Raw genomic sequence first — 14,497 nt, forward strand, 5'->3', positions numbered from 1 at the left:
ACAGCTTCGCGGCGGTCTACTTCACCGATGGAGCTAGTATCTACGGATCTATGTGGCCCTATGAGGAATGAGTCCCTGCGTGGGAGCTCGTACTTCATGCTGATCGTGGATGACTATAGCAGGATGACTTGGGCCTACTTTTTGGCATTAAAGTCAGAAGCTTTCTCGCACTTCAAGGATTGGCTTCTCTTTGAGGAGAACCGATCAGGCCGGAAGTTGAAGACCTTGCGATCCGACAAGGGAGGTGAATTTGTGTCTAATGAATTTGCTCGGTTTTGTGCAGATAGAGGAATTCACCAGGAGTTTGCCAATACCAATACTCCTCAAGAAAATGGTATTCTTGAACGGAAGAACCGCAGTGTGATTGAGATGGCGCGCACCATGATGGAGCACCAACAGACCCCTCAGGTTCTGTGGGCCGAGGCTGTGGCTACTGCAGTCCACATCCTTAATCGATCCCCTACTTCGGCCGTGGAAGGGATGACTCCATTTGAGGCTTATTTTGGGGCGAAGCCAGATGTTTCTTACTTTCGAGTCTTTGGCTATGATGCCTATGTTCACATTCCCAAGGCTCACCGTGATAAATTTGAAGTGGCTTCCCAAAAACAGGTATTTGTTGGCTACAGCTCCCAGTCCCAAGGCTACCGACTGTATGATCCCGTCAAGCGGGATGTGTACACTAGCCGTGATGTGCGGTTTGTGGAGGTTCCGGCTACTTCAATGGGTGAGGAGCATCCCGTTCTTGGAGATCCAGGGGAGAGTTGGGCTCCTTCTACAGTTCCACTGGAGCCCGTGCCTTTTGATTATGATTCGGTTTCTGACACAGAGTCTACTGTTCCACCGGACACCTCTGACGAGTTACCACCGGTGGATATTCTAGAGTCTTCTGCTGATGGAGAACGACGAGGGGAGGTTCGGTCTCCTCCTTGTTGGGCCCGTGACACACTCCGTGATTCAGGGATCGAGGGGGTTCCTGAGGAGTGGGGACCGCAGGATGGTCCGCGGTGGTCACGGAGGCACCAGGCGCATTCTTCGGAGCTTGTTTGCTCCAACTATTGTTTGATGTCCCGTGTTATGCAGGATCGAGAGCCCACCTCCGTGAAGGAGGCTTTACAGTCCGCCCCATGGAAGAAAGCTATGGAAGCTGAGTTGGAGGCTATTGAGAGGAATGGCACTTGGTCACTTGTGCCACGCCCCCCGAAGAAGAAGGTGATTGGAGTCAAGTGGGTCTTCAAGACCAAATATCTCAGTGATGGTACTTTGGATAAGCACAAGGCTCGCCTTGTTGCTAAGGGTTTTGCACAGCGCCCAGGGATTGACTGTCATGACACCTTTGCCCCCACAGTGCGTATGGCAACCATTAGAGCTGTTCTTGCTTTGGTTGGCCATAGGAGATGGCCTGTTTATCAGTTGGATGTGAAGTCGGCCTTCCTGAATGGTGATTTGAAGGAGGAGATCTATGTGGAGCAGCCTCCTGGCTTTGGTTCTCCAGATGGGAAAGTCTACAGGCTGAAGAAGGCCCTGTATGGCCTCAAGCAGGCTCCGCGAGCTTGGAATGAGAAGATTGATTCGTTCCTCCAGTCTCAATTGGGATATCGGCGGTCCAAGGCCGATCCGCAGCTGTATGTTCACACTTCCGAGGATGGTTGTGTGCTGTTTGTATTATATGTTGATGATTTGATTGTCACAGGTGATGTTGCACAGCAGGTCCAGGAGACAAAGTCAGCTTTACATCGGACGTTCGAGATGACGGATTTGGGGCTACTCCATTTTTTTTTAGGCCATGAGATTTATCAGTCTCCGAGGGGGATCTTTATCTCCCAACAGAGATATGTACAGGAGCTCTTGGTGTCTTTTGAGATGGAAGACTGTTGGGCCCTCTCTACTCCTATGGATCCGAACTGGAAGGCCACTTCCCATTCAGCTTCTCCTTTGGCGGATGCGTCCCGCTATCGACAGTTGATTGGGTCCTTGATTTGGCTTCTCAACACCAGGGTTGATCTATGTTTTGCTGTTGGGCTCTTGGCAGGGTTCATGAGTGAACCTAAGACGGTGCATTGGCAGGCTGCTCAGAGGATACTTCGGTATCTGAGGGGGACGTCTGATTTGGGGATTCATTACCCTGCAGGGACAGATGGGTCAGATCTTGTACTTGCAAGTTGGAGCGACTCGGATTGGGCCGGTGATGGGGACCACAGGCGGTCTACTACAGGTTACTGCTTTACTTTGGGTGCAGGTGCTATTTCATGGAGTAGCAAGAAGCAGCCCACGGTAGCCCTTTCGTCTACTGAGGCGGAGTATCGGGCCGCGTCTTCCACCACCTGCGAGGTTGTGTGGCTTCGGAGATTGTTGGAGGAGCTTGGGTGCCCCCAGACTCGTCCTACATTGCTGCGATGTGACAATGAGAGTTGCATTGCCTTGGCAAGGAACCCTGTTTTTCATGCCCGGACGAAGCACATTGAGATTCAGTACCACTTCATCCGAGAAAAGCTTCTGGATGAGACCATCACTGTGGAGTATTGCAAGACGGAGGACAATCTTGCGGATTTGTTTACGAAGGCGCTTCCTTAGGCTCTACTTCAGCAACATTTCAGATCCCTCAGGCTTCTGCCCTGTCCAGGCTCTGAGAGGGGGTGTTAGAGATCATAGCCTGCACAGTCAGTCGGACTGTGCAGTTGAACTGCCACGTGGCAGTCCGACTGTCTGCAGCCCAGTCGTCTGCATTTAATGCAGCCGACTTGTTTCCAGGCTGCGCCCTGTTTCTGGCGCCCCAGTTCGTGGCAGATTTCGACTATTTAATAGTCGACACTTTCAGCAGTCTACACACTTCTTCTCTGACGCAGATTATAGACCGGTGACGCGCAGTCTCTGTCTCTGTTCACAGATTTCAGACAGCAGACAGTGCAGACTGCAGCAGACTTCGAGGTGGACAGCAGGTCGCATCGTCGAGGTGGAGACACGCAGTCCAGCGCACTGCGCCCGTGTATATCTTTGTATTCAACATTCTTTATACAGCAGATCTTCATTGTCCACTGTCTCTTTCTCTCCCTTCTCTCTCTGTGTTCTCTCTCTCTCAGGATGCCATCATCACCACCACTAGTAAGTAGCAGAGGAAGGGGCCATCAATCCCTTCCCGCAAGTCGAAGAAGCTGATTCTTTTTGCGCCTTGGCCTATGCTTTGGCCGGAGGATCAAAGTCTGAGTTTGAGGCAGAGGAGGACTCATTGGAGGAGTTCACATCCCGCTTCGTCTTCTTCTCCTTTTGCTTCCTGGAAGCTGCTAACTCTTTGTAGTTCTTTCGTAAATGACCTTTCGTCCCACAGTGGTAACCCTGGGGCTTCTTCTTTGAACCCCTCTCGGAAGCTAAAAAAGCCTCATTGGAACCTCTATAAGATGATGAAAGCCGCCCTTGTAACCACAAAGATGCCTCATGCTCAAGTAGCATTGAGGTCATATATGGAAAACTCACAGGAGTGGATGATGTTTGTGCCCTCAAAGCATTTGCCACTCCATCAAACACCTGAGGGAGTTTGGATAGTACAAGTCCAATAAGATAGTCTCTGAAAGGGCAGTCTGCAGTTGCCGAAGCTGGTCTTGAATGTGGGCCACACGAAGTAGAAAAGATTGGACAATATCTTTGGCCTTGAACATAATTTGCTGGAGCTGTTCGCAAAGAGTGATTGCCCTCATGGGGGAAGGTGTTGCGTACAACAATTGCAACTTTGACCATATTTCCAAAGATGTCCTGCAAGAGGTAACTATTGGGAGGACTTCTTTAGAAATACATTGAAGCAAGGCCGAATAGGGACGGTATCGTCCAAATCCCATGTAAGCACCGCTTCCTCATGATTGTCTTCATCAAAATCATACGATGTCAAAGTAGGATGCTAAAGACAAGGAATAGCTTCACATACGATGTACCATAACCGCTTTTGCACAAACCAAGTTTTCATCATAGCAGTCCATGTGAGATAGTCAGGTTCATTTAACTTATCATCAGTGGATGTGCACAAAGGAGCCATCGATAGAGGATAAGAAAATAAGAAGAGAAAATAAGGTATTTGGAGAGGGAACACAGCCAAACCACAATCACAAACGGCAAAAAATGAGAGTTCACATGTAGTATTCACCAAAATTTGACCAAAACAAGAAGAATTTTTTTGCAAAAAGTCAAAAAGCCAGCTAGAAATTGCCTAGAATAGCAAAAACGGTCTGATAATGCTGTCACCCAGCTAGGAGGAGAGGCAGGGACACCAAAACACAGGCTAGAACTGACACGCAGGCAATAGAGGTACTGATGCAGACTGTATGGATGCTGACATCAGCAAAAACGCAGGAAAAACAGGTCACTTGGTTGGAACAGCAGTTGCCGGATCAGTAATGGGCAAAACAGTCCTGAAATCAGCAAAGGAAAGCAGGAGCATAGAAGCTGAAATTTGATACCATGTTAGAAGTGGATATAGCAACGGAAGCATAAATATGTGCTGCTGAACATAAGACAAAAGAGAAAGGAAAGAAAGAACACTGAAGAACACAATACAAATGAGAACTCATATGTATGCTTAGGAAATTGAATCCATATATCCAACACGGGACAGTCGCATACAACGGTGAGTCACTGGTTGTGGGCACCAACAAAGCAGAAGATCCACAAGTGTGATGATGTGTGATTGACTGATTGAGGAGAAAAAGCCTAAATAAATAGAACAAAAATATATCCTCAATATGATTAGGTTGGCCAACATTTAATGCTGGTTGGCCAACAATAAATGCTAAATATGATCAATATGAAGACCATAAAAATGCCTAAAATATCCTAAATAATGCTAAGCCCTAAATCAAGCATAGACTCGCACATGAGCTAACATATCTGCTAACAAGATCTTGGATGTGGCATAAGACTCAAGGATTTGGAGTATTGTCGAAGAACGGCTCGAGGAAGAGCCTTCATAACAAATTTGTCAAGTTATCCTCCGTCTTGCAACACACAACATCAATAGTCTCATCCAAGATCTTCTCTTGAATGAAATGGTATTCCATCTCAATGTGTTTTGACCTAGCATGGAATATGGAATTTCGTGCCAAAGCAATGCAACTCTCATTGTCACAATGAAGTGTAGTAGGATGTGTCTGAGGATAGCCAAGCTCTCCTAACAATCTTTGAAGCCATACTGTTTCACTTGTGGTAGAAGATGCCGCTCGATACTCTGACTTTGTAGATGATAGGGCAACTGCGGGTTGCTTTTTACTACTCCAAGAGATAGCACTTGCACCCAAAGTGAAGCAATATCTTGTCGTTGACCTACTGTGCGTCAACATCTCTAGCCTAGTTTGAATTTGTCCACCGAGCCATGTAGAACAAAGGTTGAATCTCTTGTACACAGATTGGATAATGAATACCTAGGTTAGGGGTCCCCCTCAATAATCGCAAAATTCTCATTGTAGCCATCAAATGAACCAGCTTGGGTTCACTCATGAACCTTGTAAGCAAACCTATAGGAAAACACAAATCGATCTATGTATTTAGAAGCAATATCAATGACCCACCAATCAATTGCCTATAGCGGATAGCATTTGCCACTGGTGAATCTGCATGGGCCGTAGCCTTCTAGTTTGGTTCCATGGGAGTAGAAAGAGCCTTACAACCCTCCATCTCAAAAGTAGTCAAAAGCTCTTGCACATACTGTTGTTGGGAGATGAAAATCCCCTTGGAGTCCGCTAAATCTCATGACTTAGAAAGAAGTGGAAAAGACCCATTTTTGCCATCTTGAACATCTTGCGTAGTTTCTCCTTCATCTACTTAACCTTTTGGGCATAGTCACTTGTCAAAATGAGATCATCCACATAAAGCACGAACAACGCATGTGCTCTAGCTGAGGTATGGACGTATAACTGGGGATTAGTAGAGGAATGTTGATACCCTAACTTCCCTTGGAGGGATGAGTTGATCTTGTTCTAGGCATGCAGAGCTTGTTTGAGGTTGTAAAGGGCCTTCTTCAACCTAAAAACTTTGCCATTTAATGGGGAATAGCTAGCATGCTACTTAACATAGATCTCCTCCTTCAAATCACCATTGAAGATGGCAGACTTTACATCAAGTTGATAAATCAGCCATCTTCTATGGCTGACTAAGGCAAGAACGGCCCTAATGATAGCCATCCAAGCTATAGGGGCAAAGATATCATGGAAATCCACTCTTGTCCATTGCTCAAATCCTTAAGCGACGAGCTGCGCCTTGTGCTTATCCATAGTGCCATCACTATGTTGGTCTTAAAGATCCATTTGACTCCAATCGCCTTTCTACATATAGGTTGTGGGACAAGATTCCAAGTGCCATTCTGCTCAATAGCATCCAACTCATGCTCCATAGCCTTCTTTTAATGTTGTGACTGCAAAGCCTCCTTCACGAAGGTGGGCTTCCTATCTTGTATGGCACGAGACATCAAACAACAGTTAGTATAAACAGGCTTGGTGGAATGTGCATGGTTTCTCCAAGATTACTGCAGGCCATCTTGTGGCAGTTGCCACTTCTCAAGAACTCAGTCAATCCTTGCATCACAAAGTGTATCACGTGCCCAACAAGGAGGAGGCCAATACTTTGCTCGCCGCTTTCTGCCTCAGATGAAGTGTTTGGAATATCCATTTGTGCTGATTCAACACTTGAACCCGGTGGTGAAGCAATCTCCTCCTCCATTGATGGTGGAGCCTTAGAAGCATAGGCTCCAAAGGCATTGGCTCAGGTGCCCAATCGTCACCCAAATCTTCAAGAATGGGATGGTCAACATTCCCCTCTACAATTGGAAACTCCATGAACTAAACATCTGGACTCGTGTATACCTCTCGTGAAACGGGATCATAAAGCCTATATCCTTGTGACAACGAGCTGTACCCAACGAATTTCTATCTTTTGGACACTGGCTCAAACTTATCCCTTTGTTTCTTGAGGATGTGAATATAAACATCACGCCCAAACACCCTGAAATATGAGACATCTGGCTTTTGACCAAAGTGCACCTCAAAAGGTATCATACCAACTATGGCTGATGTAGATAATGGATTAAGAATGTGGATAATGGTGGCCATTGCTTCAGCCCATAGACATTGGGGTGTTTGCCGAGGCTCCATCATCGTTTATGCCATCTTGATCACACTGATTTTTTCGCTCTGATATGCCATTCTCTTGAGGTGTATTTGTGCTGGCAAACTCTTGGTGAATGTGATGGGATGTAGGACAGTCTATGACCTTTGTCACAAGCTCCTTCAAATCTTAGGAGTCCAAGATGGCAAGCATCATTACGTGCTAGATGCAATAATTCTCCCCATCAAGCTTTTGATCTTGAGAAAGAGCCGGTAACATGGGGACCTTATGGTCCAAAATAGCTTGAAATGTCACATCGACCTTGAAAGACATTGTCACCTGAGTAACCTGCACAAAAGCAAGGGTAGCCCCCTTTGACTCCCAAAATGTAGCCTGCTAGGGCTTCTGAAAACCTACAAAAAACAAATTCCCTCCTTTCTCACACTTTACCTATTCGTCTTAGCCTTATTTTGATGCATAACCCTCCCCCTTGCCCTTGAACGCTGAAGACACAAACTCATGTTGTGTTGAAATCTCCCCTTTAGGTTTGCCCATGATCAATCAGCCCTTCAACATTGCTTTGATACCATGTCAAAGTGTAGTGAATGCGAAATGACTAGATTGAAAGAAATGAACATGGAGAGAAGGGGGGGAGAGAAAGGAATAGTAGAACTCAGAAATGTGCAGTGGATGAATATTAAAATGAAGGCAGATATGTAGAAGGATGCTACACGCGTATGTTGGCTGTATCTCTCTACTTGCACCTGAAAGAAAAGTGCCAAAGACCCGGAAGGGTTTGAGCATAAATACCCATTAAAAATGAATAAAAAAACAGGTAAGCTAGTAAATATTGGCCAAACAGCGAAAAATCTGGCTGACTGCAAAAATTGCAGTGAAAGTGCTGTGCATTGCCTCATGGCACTTATTCTGTGTGATCTGCACTGCCTACCTATTTGGTGTGACCTGTACTACCTAGACTACTGTAGAATCATTAGACGACTGCTGAAAAACTGTAGGACTTGCATAGGAAAATGCATAACTGTGCCTGAGATTACCAACTGTACAACAATATAGTGCCTGTGCCTACCCAGGGAATGACTGAATCTCTAACATGCCATCATTTGGAGCTGCCGCCTTGCTGTTGGAGATCATTGCCTACTATTTGGAGGTGCCACTAGCGATTCAGAGTGCTTTGCTAGCCTGCCCAACTACCACCTTCTGATCTACATAGTCCCCATTGGTCTTGGAACAATGGAGTTTGTGTTCATCTTGCAGCTTGTGTTTTGGTGCTTCAGAGAGCAGGCTCCCAACTGACATCATTATCATCTCACTAATTTACTGTTCGTGGAGCTGCTTTTCTAGCCAGTTGACCTTGTGTATTTGTTGCTTGAAGCCTACGTTGACATCTTGCTGGCAGCTGCTCAGATGACCACGTTTTGCTCCCCCACTGCTGCCCACAACATCATCACAAGTGAAGTGTTGTTGTTGCTGCATTTTGGGTTTTGCAATGAGTACGGCACACATTGACACTATTCACCTCTACCCAAGTCCCTGAGACATGGAAGCTCAAGGCCTCCTCATTGTATCATTCATATTCTCTTTCAGTTATTCTTATTGAGTGTTTCATTGTGTGGTTGTACATTTTGCATTTCTCTTTGTTTGCCATGCCAATTCTTTACAAGTCTATCATGGCACCCTTCGTCCAATGCTTTATTTTCACTAGGGTGACCTCTTTGGTGACTCAAATGAGGGTGCCCATCTCTTGTTTGATCTTGGTAGGTCCTTGGGATATTGGTAGTCTTGTTTGACATCCTTGGCTTGATGCCTTGGTCTCTTTGTGGTGCCCCACCTTGAGAGTCTCCTTCTTACTCTTTGACCACCCTTTTTGGTCCTAAGAGGGTTGGTAAGACACCAAGAAATTGCGGCTTAATTAATCATATTTATATGCATTTTCAAGCTCTTAAAAAACAGTCCCAAAAAGGATTAAATTAATACAAGAATCTAGAATATCTAGTAGGGAAATTGGCTCAAAAAGTTCTATAAACAGGACTCCTTGTGCATTGCAACTTTCATCCCTTGTCTTCACTTTGCATTGTCATCCCTGATTCTTACCTTGTTGCACCAGCTAATCCACCCAGCTTCATAACCTGCTGCCAACATTCTCTCCTCTCTCATTGTCATCATGATCACCATTCTCATCATCTGCTGTCTATAGGCTGTACCCTCTTTTGTTTTTGCTGCAGATGTGCTGTTGCCTGCCATCTCAGCCCCTCTTCAATGCTGCATTTTCATTCCCAGCTTCTAAATCTGCTTTGTTTTGATCTCCAATCACTTACTTTGCTTCAAAAGCTGTTGCCAGGTTGGAGCTTGCTGTGTTTTGCCATCTCAGTCGTCATACACAGCCATGCTTGACATTCCATCTTGCTACCCTGCTATTATCAGTCCTCTATTATCATCTTCATCATCCATCCTCTTTGGAACTGCTGCGTGGGACAGTCCTGTTCATCTATGCTGCTCCCAAAGTTTTTTACATCAGATTTTTGCATTCAGGTTACTGGTTTGCTCCACTGGGATCCATTCATGGAGGATGACACACTCCAACACTCTCCCTCAGCCTGCTCACAGGAGAGACTGTGTTTGTTGGACAGCCTCTGCTCCTTGAGCACACAGTTGTATTGGTGCCTCAATCACCATTAATTTCACCATTCATTCTCTTCTTATTTGTGTTCTTGTCTGAGTTTATTGTGTCAGTTGTGACTGTACATTCTTTGCGTTCTGTGAGTAAATCCTAGTGTATCCTTGCTACATGGACTACTATTTTCTTGTTCCATAAGTGCAATGGAAGAAAGAGCACAAAAAGTACAGCTCACAGCTTTCAAACATGGTTCTATAGTGAGTTGCACTCTAGTTTACAAATTTACAGCTTTCTAGTCAGTCTACAAATAAGTTAAGATAGGTAAGAAGCTTAAATACTATTGAAAAGTTGTTAGATGGGTGGACTAAAACATTGTACTTATTATAAACGTTTGTTTATGTTTTTGCATTTTAAATTCAGAAGTACTTCTATGATACAGGAACATTGGACCATTCTTCACGAGTATTGAGAGTGATGAGTTGGGGTAGACATCCAAACATGGCACTAACAAATGGAGAACCCTTCAATTTGTTTGAAAGTGGGGAAAAAGAAACTCATGCGTCAACTCTAGACAAACTTTTGGCTTGGGAAAAGAAACTGCATGATGAAGTGAAGGTACTGGATGCTCATTAACTCGAAGTTTAAAAAATAGTAGGTATCTCTGAAGCTGCTTATAATAAAATGAACTCCTCAACAAAACTACATTAGCCTAGACTTGGATTGACATGCTACAGTTTCATTGGCATGCAGTTTCTAGATAGACTCTAAGATCATTTATATAAATGAGACCTCAGCACATAATCAAAGAAAGCAGAATTAATCTTTCTGAGTAAGCCCTTTAATTTATTGCTCAAGACTATTGGAATATTATATGCAGCCATAATTATTTCTGTTCAATATTTGTAGGCTGGAGAAATAATACGGAGCGAATTGGAAAGGAAATCAGCACAATTGAAGAGTCAGAAGAAAAGAGAAGTAGATCCGGTGACATTGAACAAAACTAAATCAGTAGTGAAAAGCTTACACACAAGATGGCTGGTTGAGTTCCAAGCAGTGAATGCCGCCTCTATGGAGGTTCAAAAGTTGAGGGATGACTCCTTACACACACAAATGGTGGATCTTGCTAAAGAGTGAGCTTCTTCTCCATGTCATTGTTGTTCTCAAAAATAACTTAAAGAGAGATGATGCAGTGCAAGCGGTGTCTGTTAAAAGTCGCACAAAGTAGGCACAACTTACAAGAGCGCGAACTTTTGTGGAGGCTGCATGTGCAAGTATATTTTATATTTTTCAAGTTTAAAATGGAAGTGATGTACTAATTGCCATGATATGATATACGATGGCTTTGCACACTGCTGATTCAAGAAGGAATTGAGAAAACCAAGGCTTGAAGAGACTTGATAGGCACATGCTCAGAAATGCTTTATCAATTACACTGGTCCCTGTGTTGATTCTGATTAGTTGCATTTCTTAGATTAGCTCTTAGCCTCCACTTTTCTTGAACTCCTTAAGAACTCTGGACACGATCTGATGGTCTGACTTGTTTGCTTTCGGCACAATGAAGATGGGGAAATTTAAGCATGGTATCAAGTTCATGGGCTGTGAATGCCAGAAACTATTAGGAACAAAAAGGTGGAAAGCTCCTGAGACTGCCATTGGTTTGTAAACACAGATTGGTAGCTTTGCAAATTGGCTGCTGGGCATAGATGCCAAGTCAGGTCTGGAATGGAAATTGAAGATTGTAGGTTGAAATGGTAAAATGCATCTGATGATGATGGCTGCATGTAACAAAGTTGATGGCACTATTGTGCTGACAGGTTTACTAAGGTGTTATGGATGATTGGATCAGAAGTTGGTCCCTTGGTTGGGTCAAAATGCAAAAGACATGTTCTAGATGCAGGAAGTTCAAGTCAGGACGCATGCTGTAACGCAGGAAGTTTGATACATTGCCTCTTCTTTAGAGGGAAAACCAATAGTGGCAAGAACTCGTAAGATGTGAAGGCAAGCCAAAACAAGGGTGACACCACTTCCTCTGATGGAAACAAAGAAACATGACCCCTTTGGTAGCTAATTTCTAAGAAAAATAGGTTTTGCATACACTGCCAGAGGTTGGGCCTTGTGGATGAGTGCGAGGCCCAAGGTCTTTCTCCTGGAAAATGGGCAGTCCAGTGGGGCGTACGCCTCTCACTGTTGTGCCATCTACTCTATCTGCCCTAGCGGCTATTGGATATATGGCACGTGGGCAGCCTTAGTAGCCTATCTTCTTCACCACTTCTGAAGGATTGGCTGATTTGTCTGCTAGTGACTCACCCATTGCACTTTACGCATCCATTTCTAGGACCTCCACTGCACACCTCGCCATACCTCCCTTCCCCCCTCCTTGGTGTTTGTGATTCTTGTTCGTTGTGCACTTTCACAGTTTTGCTTGGTCTTGATGTGTAGCCACCGATCAACTGCAGCAAACATGCTTATGATGCTTTGATGGAATAATTTGAAGGAATGATGCAAATTGACCATTAGGTGTGCTCCTATGTGTAGGTCACATTTGCCATTGAGGAATCTCAAGACTTGGATTGGGAGCACTTACTGGAGTTTGCCAATACTTTGTTGGGTGATTACGTTCAACACAACTGTGAAGAATTCTTTGATTAGGATCAGGATGATATTTTAGATGCAACCATTTGTACAAATATGGTATTGCGTTCTTTTTTGGCATTTTATAAAGAGGGGTCATCCTTTTCTTTACATGGAGGATCTCGGTGCCTTCATGGATCCACCACAATGGTTGCATTTAATGCTGTTGGGTGACAATGTGGAGAAAATCTCATAGGTCTTTTACAAAGTAATATTCAAATCAACAATGCTTCGTGATAACCTCTTGGCAAAGGTACCTTTGTTATTTGATCGACACCTTGCTCATGTTGTATTGGGTAGATCGATGTTGACTTTTAACACTTACGCCAACAGGAATGCGTGGTTTGGGTGGAAGTGGAGGCTTGCCTTGCTGTGTTTTGGTTTTACTAAAGAAAGCTATGGTAGATATCGGTATGATCTTGGTGCCTCCTAGCTTGAGGGCCACAAATTGTAACCATATATATGTTGTGGAATACTACTTGTAAGAGGCCTAGCTGGTTAAGGCTAAACTATCTTGGAATTTTCATCTTTGCATTTTCATTTGAAATGGGGCACCTTTGATGGTCATTGTTTCTCTTGTGGAAAGTTGGGGTATTTTAGCTGAATGCTTGGAAAAACAAGCAACTCTACAAGCGGGAATTAGCCCAATTATTGAGGAAGATCTCATGGTTGAAAGTCTCAGGACGATGAGGCTCCAACATTGATAAATATAGACAAGAGGAAATAGCCTATGTAGTCTCATGATCAATCGGAAAAGGGTTGGATGATTGCTTGCTCTAAAAGAAGCAAAAAGATTAATGTGGACATTGGAACTTCTAAGTCTAGCCTTGTCTAGGATTCCTTGTATATTTATATGTGATGCAAAGATAAGCTGCCCATGGTGTGTACATCTAATGACATGGTCTCTTTTACCCTTGGAATGCTTCTGTTGTGAAAACCCCTATGGACCATTTCAGAGATCCTCTGGCTACACTTGCCTTTGACACATTAGTAAGGTGATTACTCGATGGGATCGTTGTTATCCACAGTCCATCTCAAAGAAGGGAAATGATATTTCTACCTCCAAATCATCAAGTCAGCATTTGAACTCATTTGTAGTATTGGTTGATTTCTTTGATGAGGGAACTCTCGAGATGTTAGGAGAAAGTTAGCAACATAACCAGCCTCAACCCTAATTTTGTTCCTAGTTACATTTGAGAATTGCTTCTTGGAATGTGCGTGGAATGTGCTCACACAGCAAGTAGCATGACATGTGGTGCATCTAGCAGGATAACCAATGGGATGTCTCGTGTGTCCTTGAACACAAGAGTTATGGTAAAGCAGGAAAGATTGTGGATTGTCATGGTTTTCTTTTGCATCGCTAGGAGGCTTTATTGCTTCCCTCGAGGTTATAGGGAATTGTGGGATCAACTTTTAACGACATTGTAGCCTAGAGATCCCTTCCCTACCCTCCTTTCTAATCATCCCTAGTAAGATTGGGGCCTTGTAGGTCGACTCCATTTGGAAAAGGGTTTGGCTAATTAAGTGTATGGCCTAATGATTAAGGACCATCATTGGCTGATCATCAATGCCAATAATGTTTGGGTGTGCAGAAATCTCACGATTGGTGGAAAATGGTTGTCATGTAGGGTTGGTTCAATAAGACATGTCCAAAAGTAAAGTCTTCCTTGGGTGTGTCATGGTTGGTGGGCTGTCTCTTGCTGCGTCACTTGCAAAATGCCGTATTTTTGTGGTTTACCTATGTAGAGTCTTCTCGCCACCACTTTCTTTCGTGCCATTTGGTGTGGAAAATTTGGTCATTGTTGTCTGCTATTTGGTGGTAGTTGACATGTCACTATGCCCCTTTGATTGGGTCTTTGCTTGGCCCAAAAATCCTTAAAACTAGCTTTCCTCCTTGGATAGGGTGGTAATGACTTGATTAATCAACAATTACCATAAGCTTAAAATTCACACAAACAGAAAATGCACACATTACTACTTTAATCTTGGACAATGGACAGCTTGTTGTCCCCAAAATTGGTGTCCCTTGTGATATTTATTTATCTTGAAATTACAATTTGGATGGAATACAATGAGATTCCCTAAATCTCCTCTGCTCTCCAATTATCTCTTGCTACCATAAATGACCAACAAGCCTTCAATCCAATTTGCTCT

At 44.0% G+C, this 14,497-nt stretch overlaps 1 protein-coding gene across 1 annotated transcript in view; it reads left to right on the forward strand.

Moving 5' to 3' along the window:
- The window catches only part of LOC148022822 (protein ALTERED PHOSPHATE STARVATION RESPONSE 1-like), a 46,676-nt gene that overhangs the window by 8,562 nt on the left and 23,617 nt on the right, over positions 1–14,497 (forward strand). Inside the window, exons 2-3 of the mRNA XM_087695746.1 lie at positions 10,152–10,327; positions 10,619–10,842. Coding sequence (XP_087551872.1) covers positions 10,152–10,327; positions 10,619–10,842 — 400 coding nt within the window. The remainder of the gene's footprint in view (positions 1–10,151; positions 10,328–10,618; positions 10,843–14,497) is intronic.

This window comes from Lygodium microphyllum, chromosome 16, assembly GCF_053477565.2.
Source record: "Lygodium microphyllum isolate KBCC chromosome 16, Lygodium_microphyllum_v1.1.10, whole genome shotgun sequence".
NCBI classification, from domain to species: domain Eukaryota; kingdom Viridiplantae; phylum Streptophyta; class Polypodiopsida; order Schizaeales; family Lygodiaceae; genus Lygodium; species Lygodium microphyllum.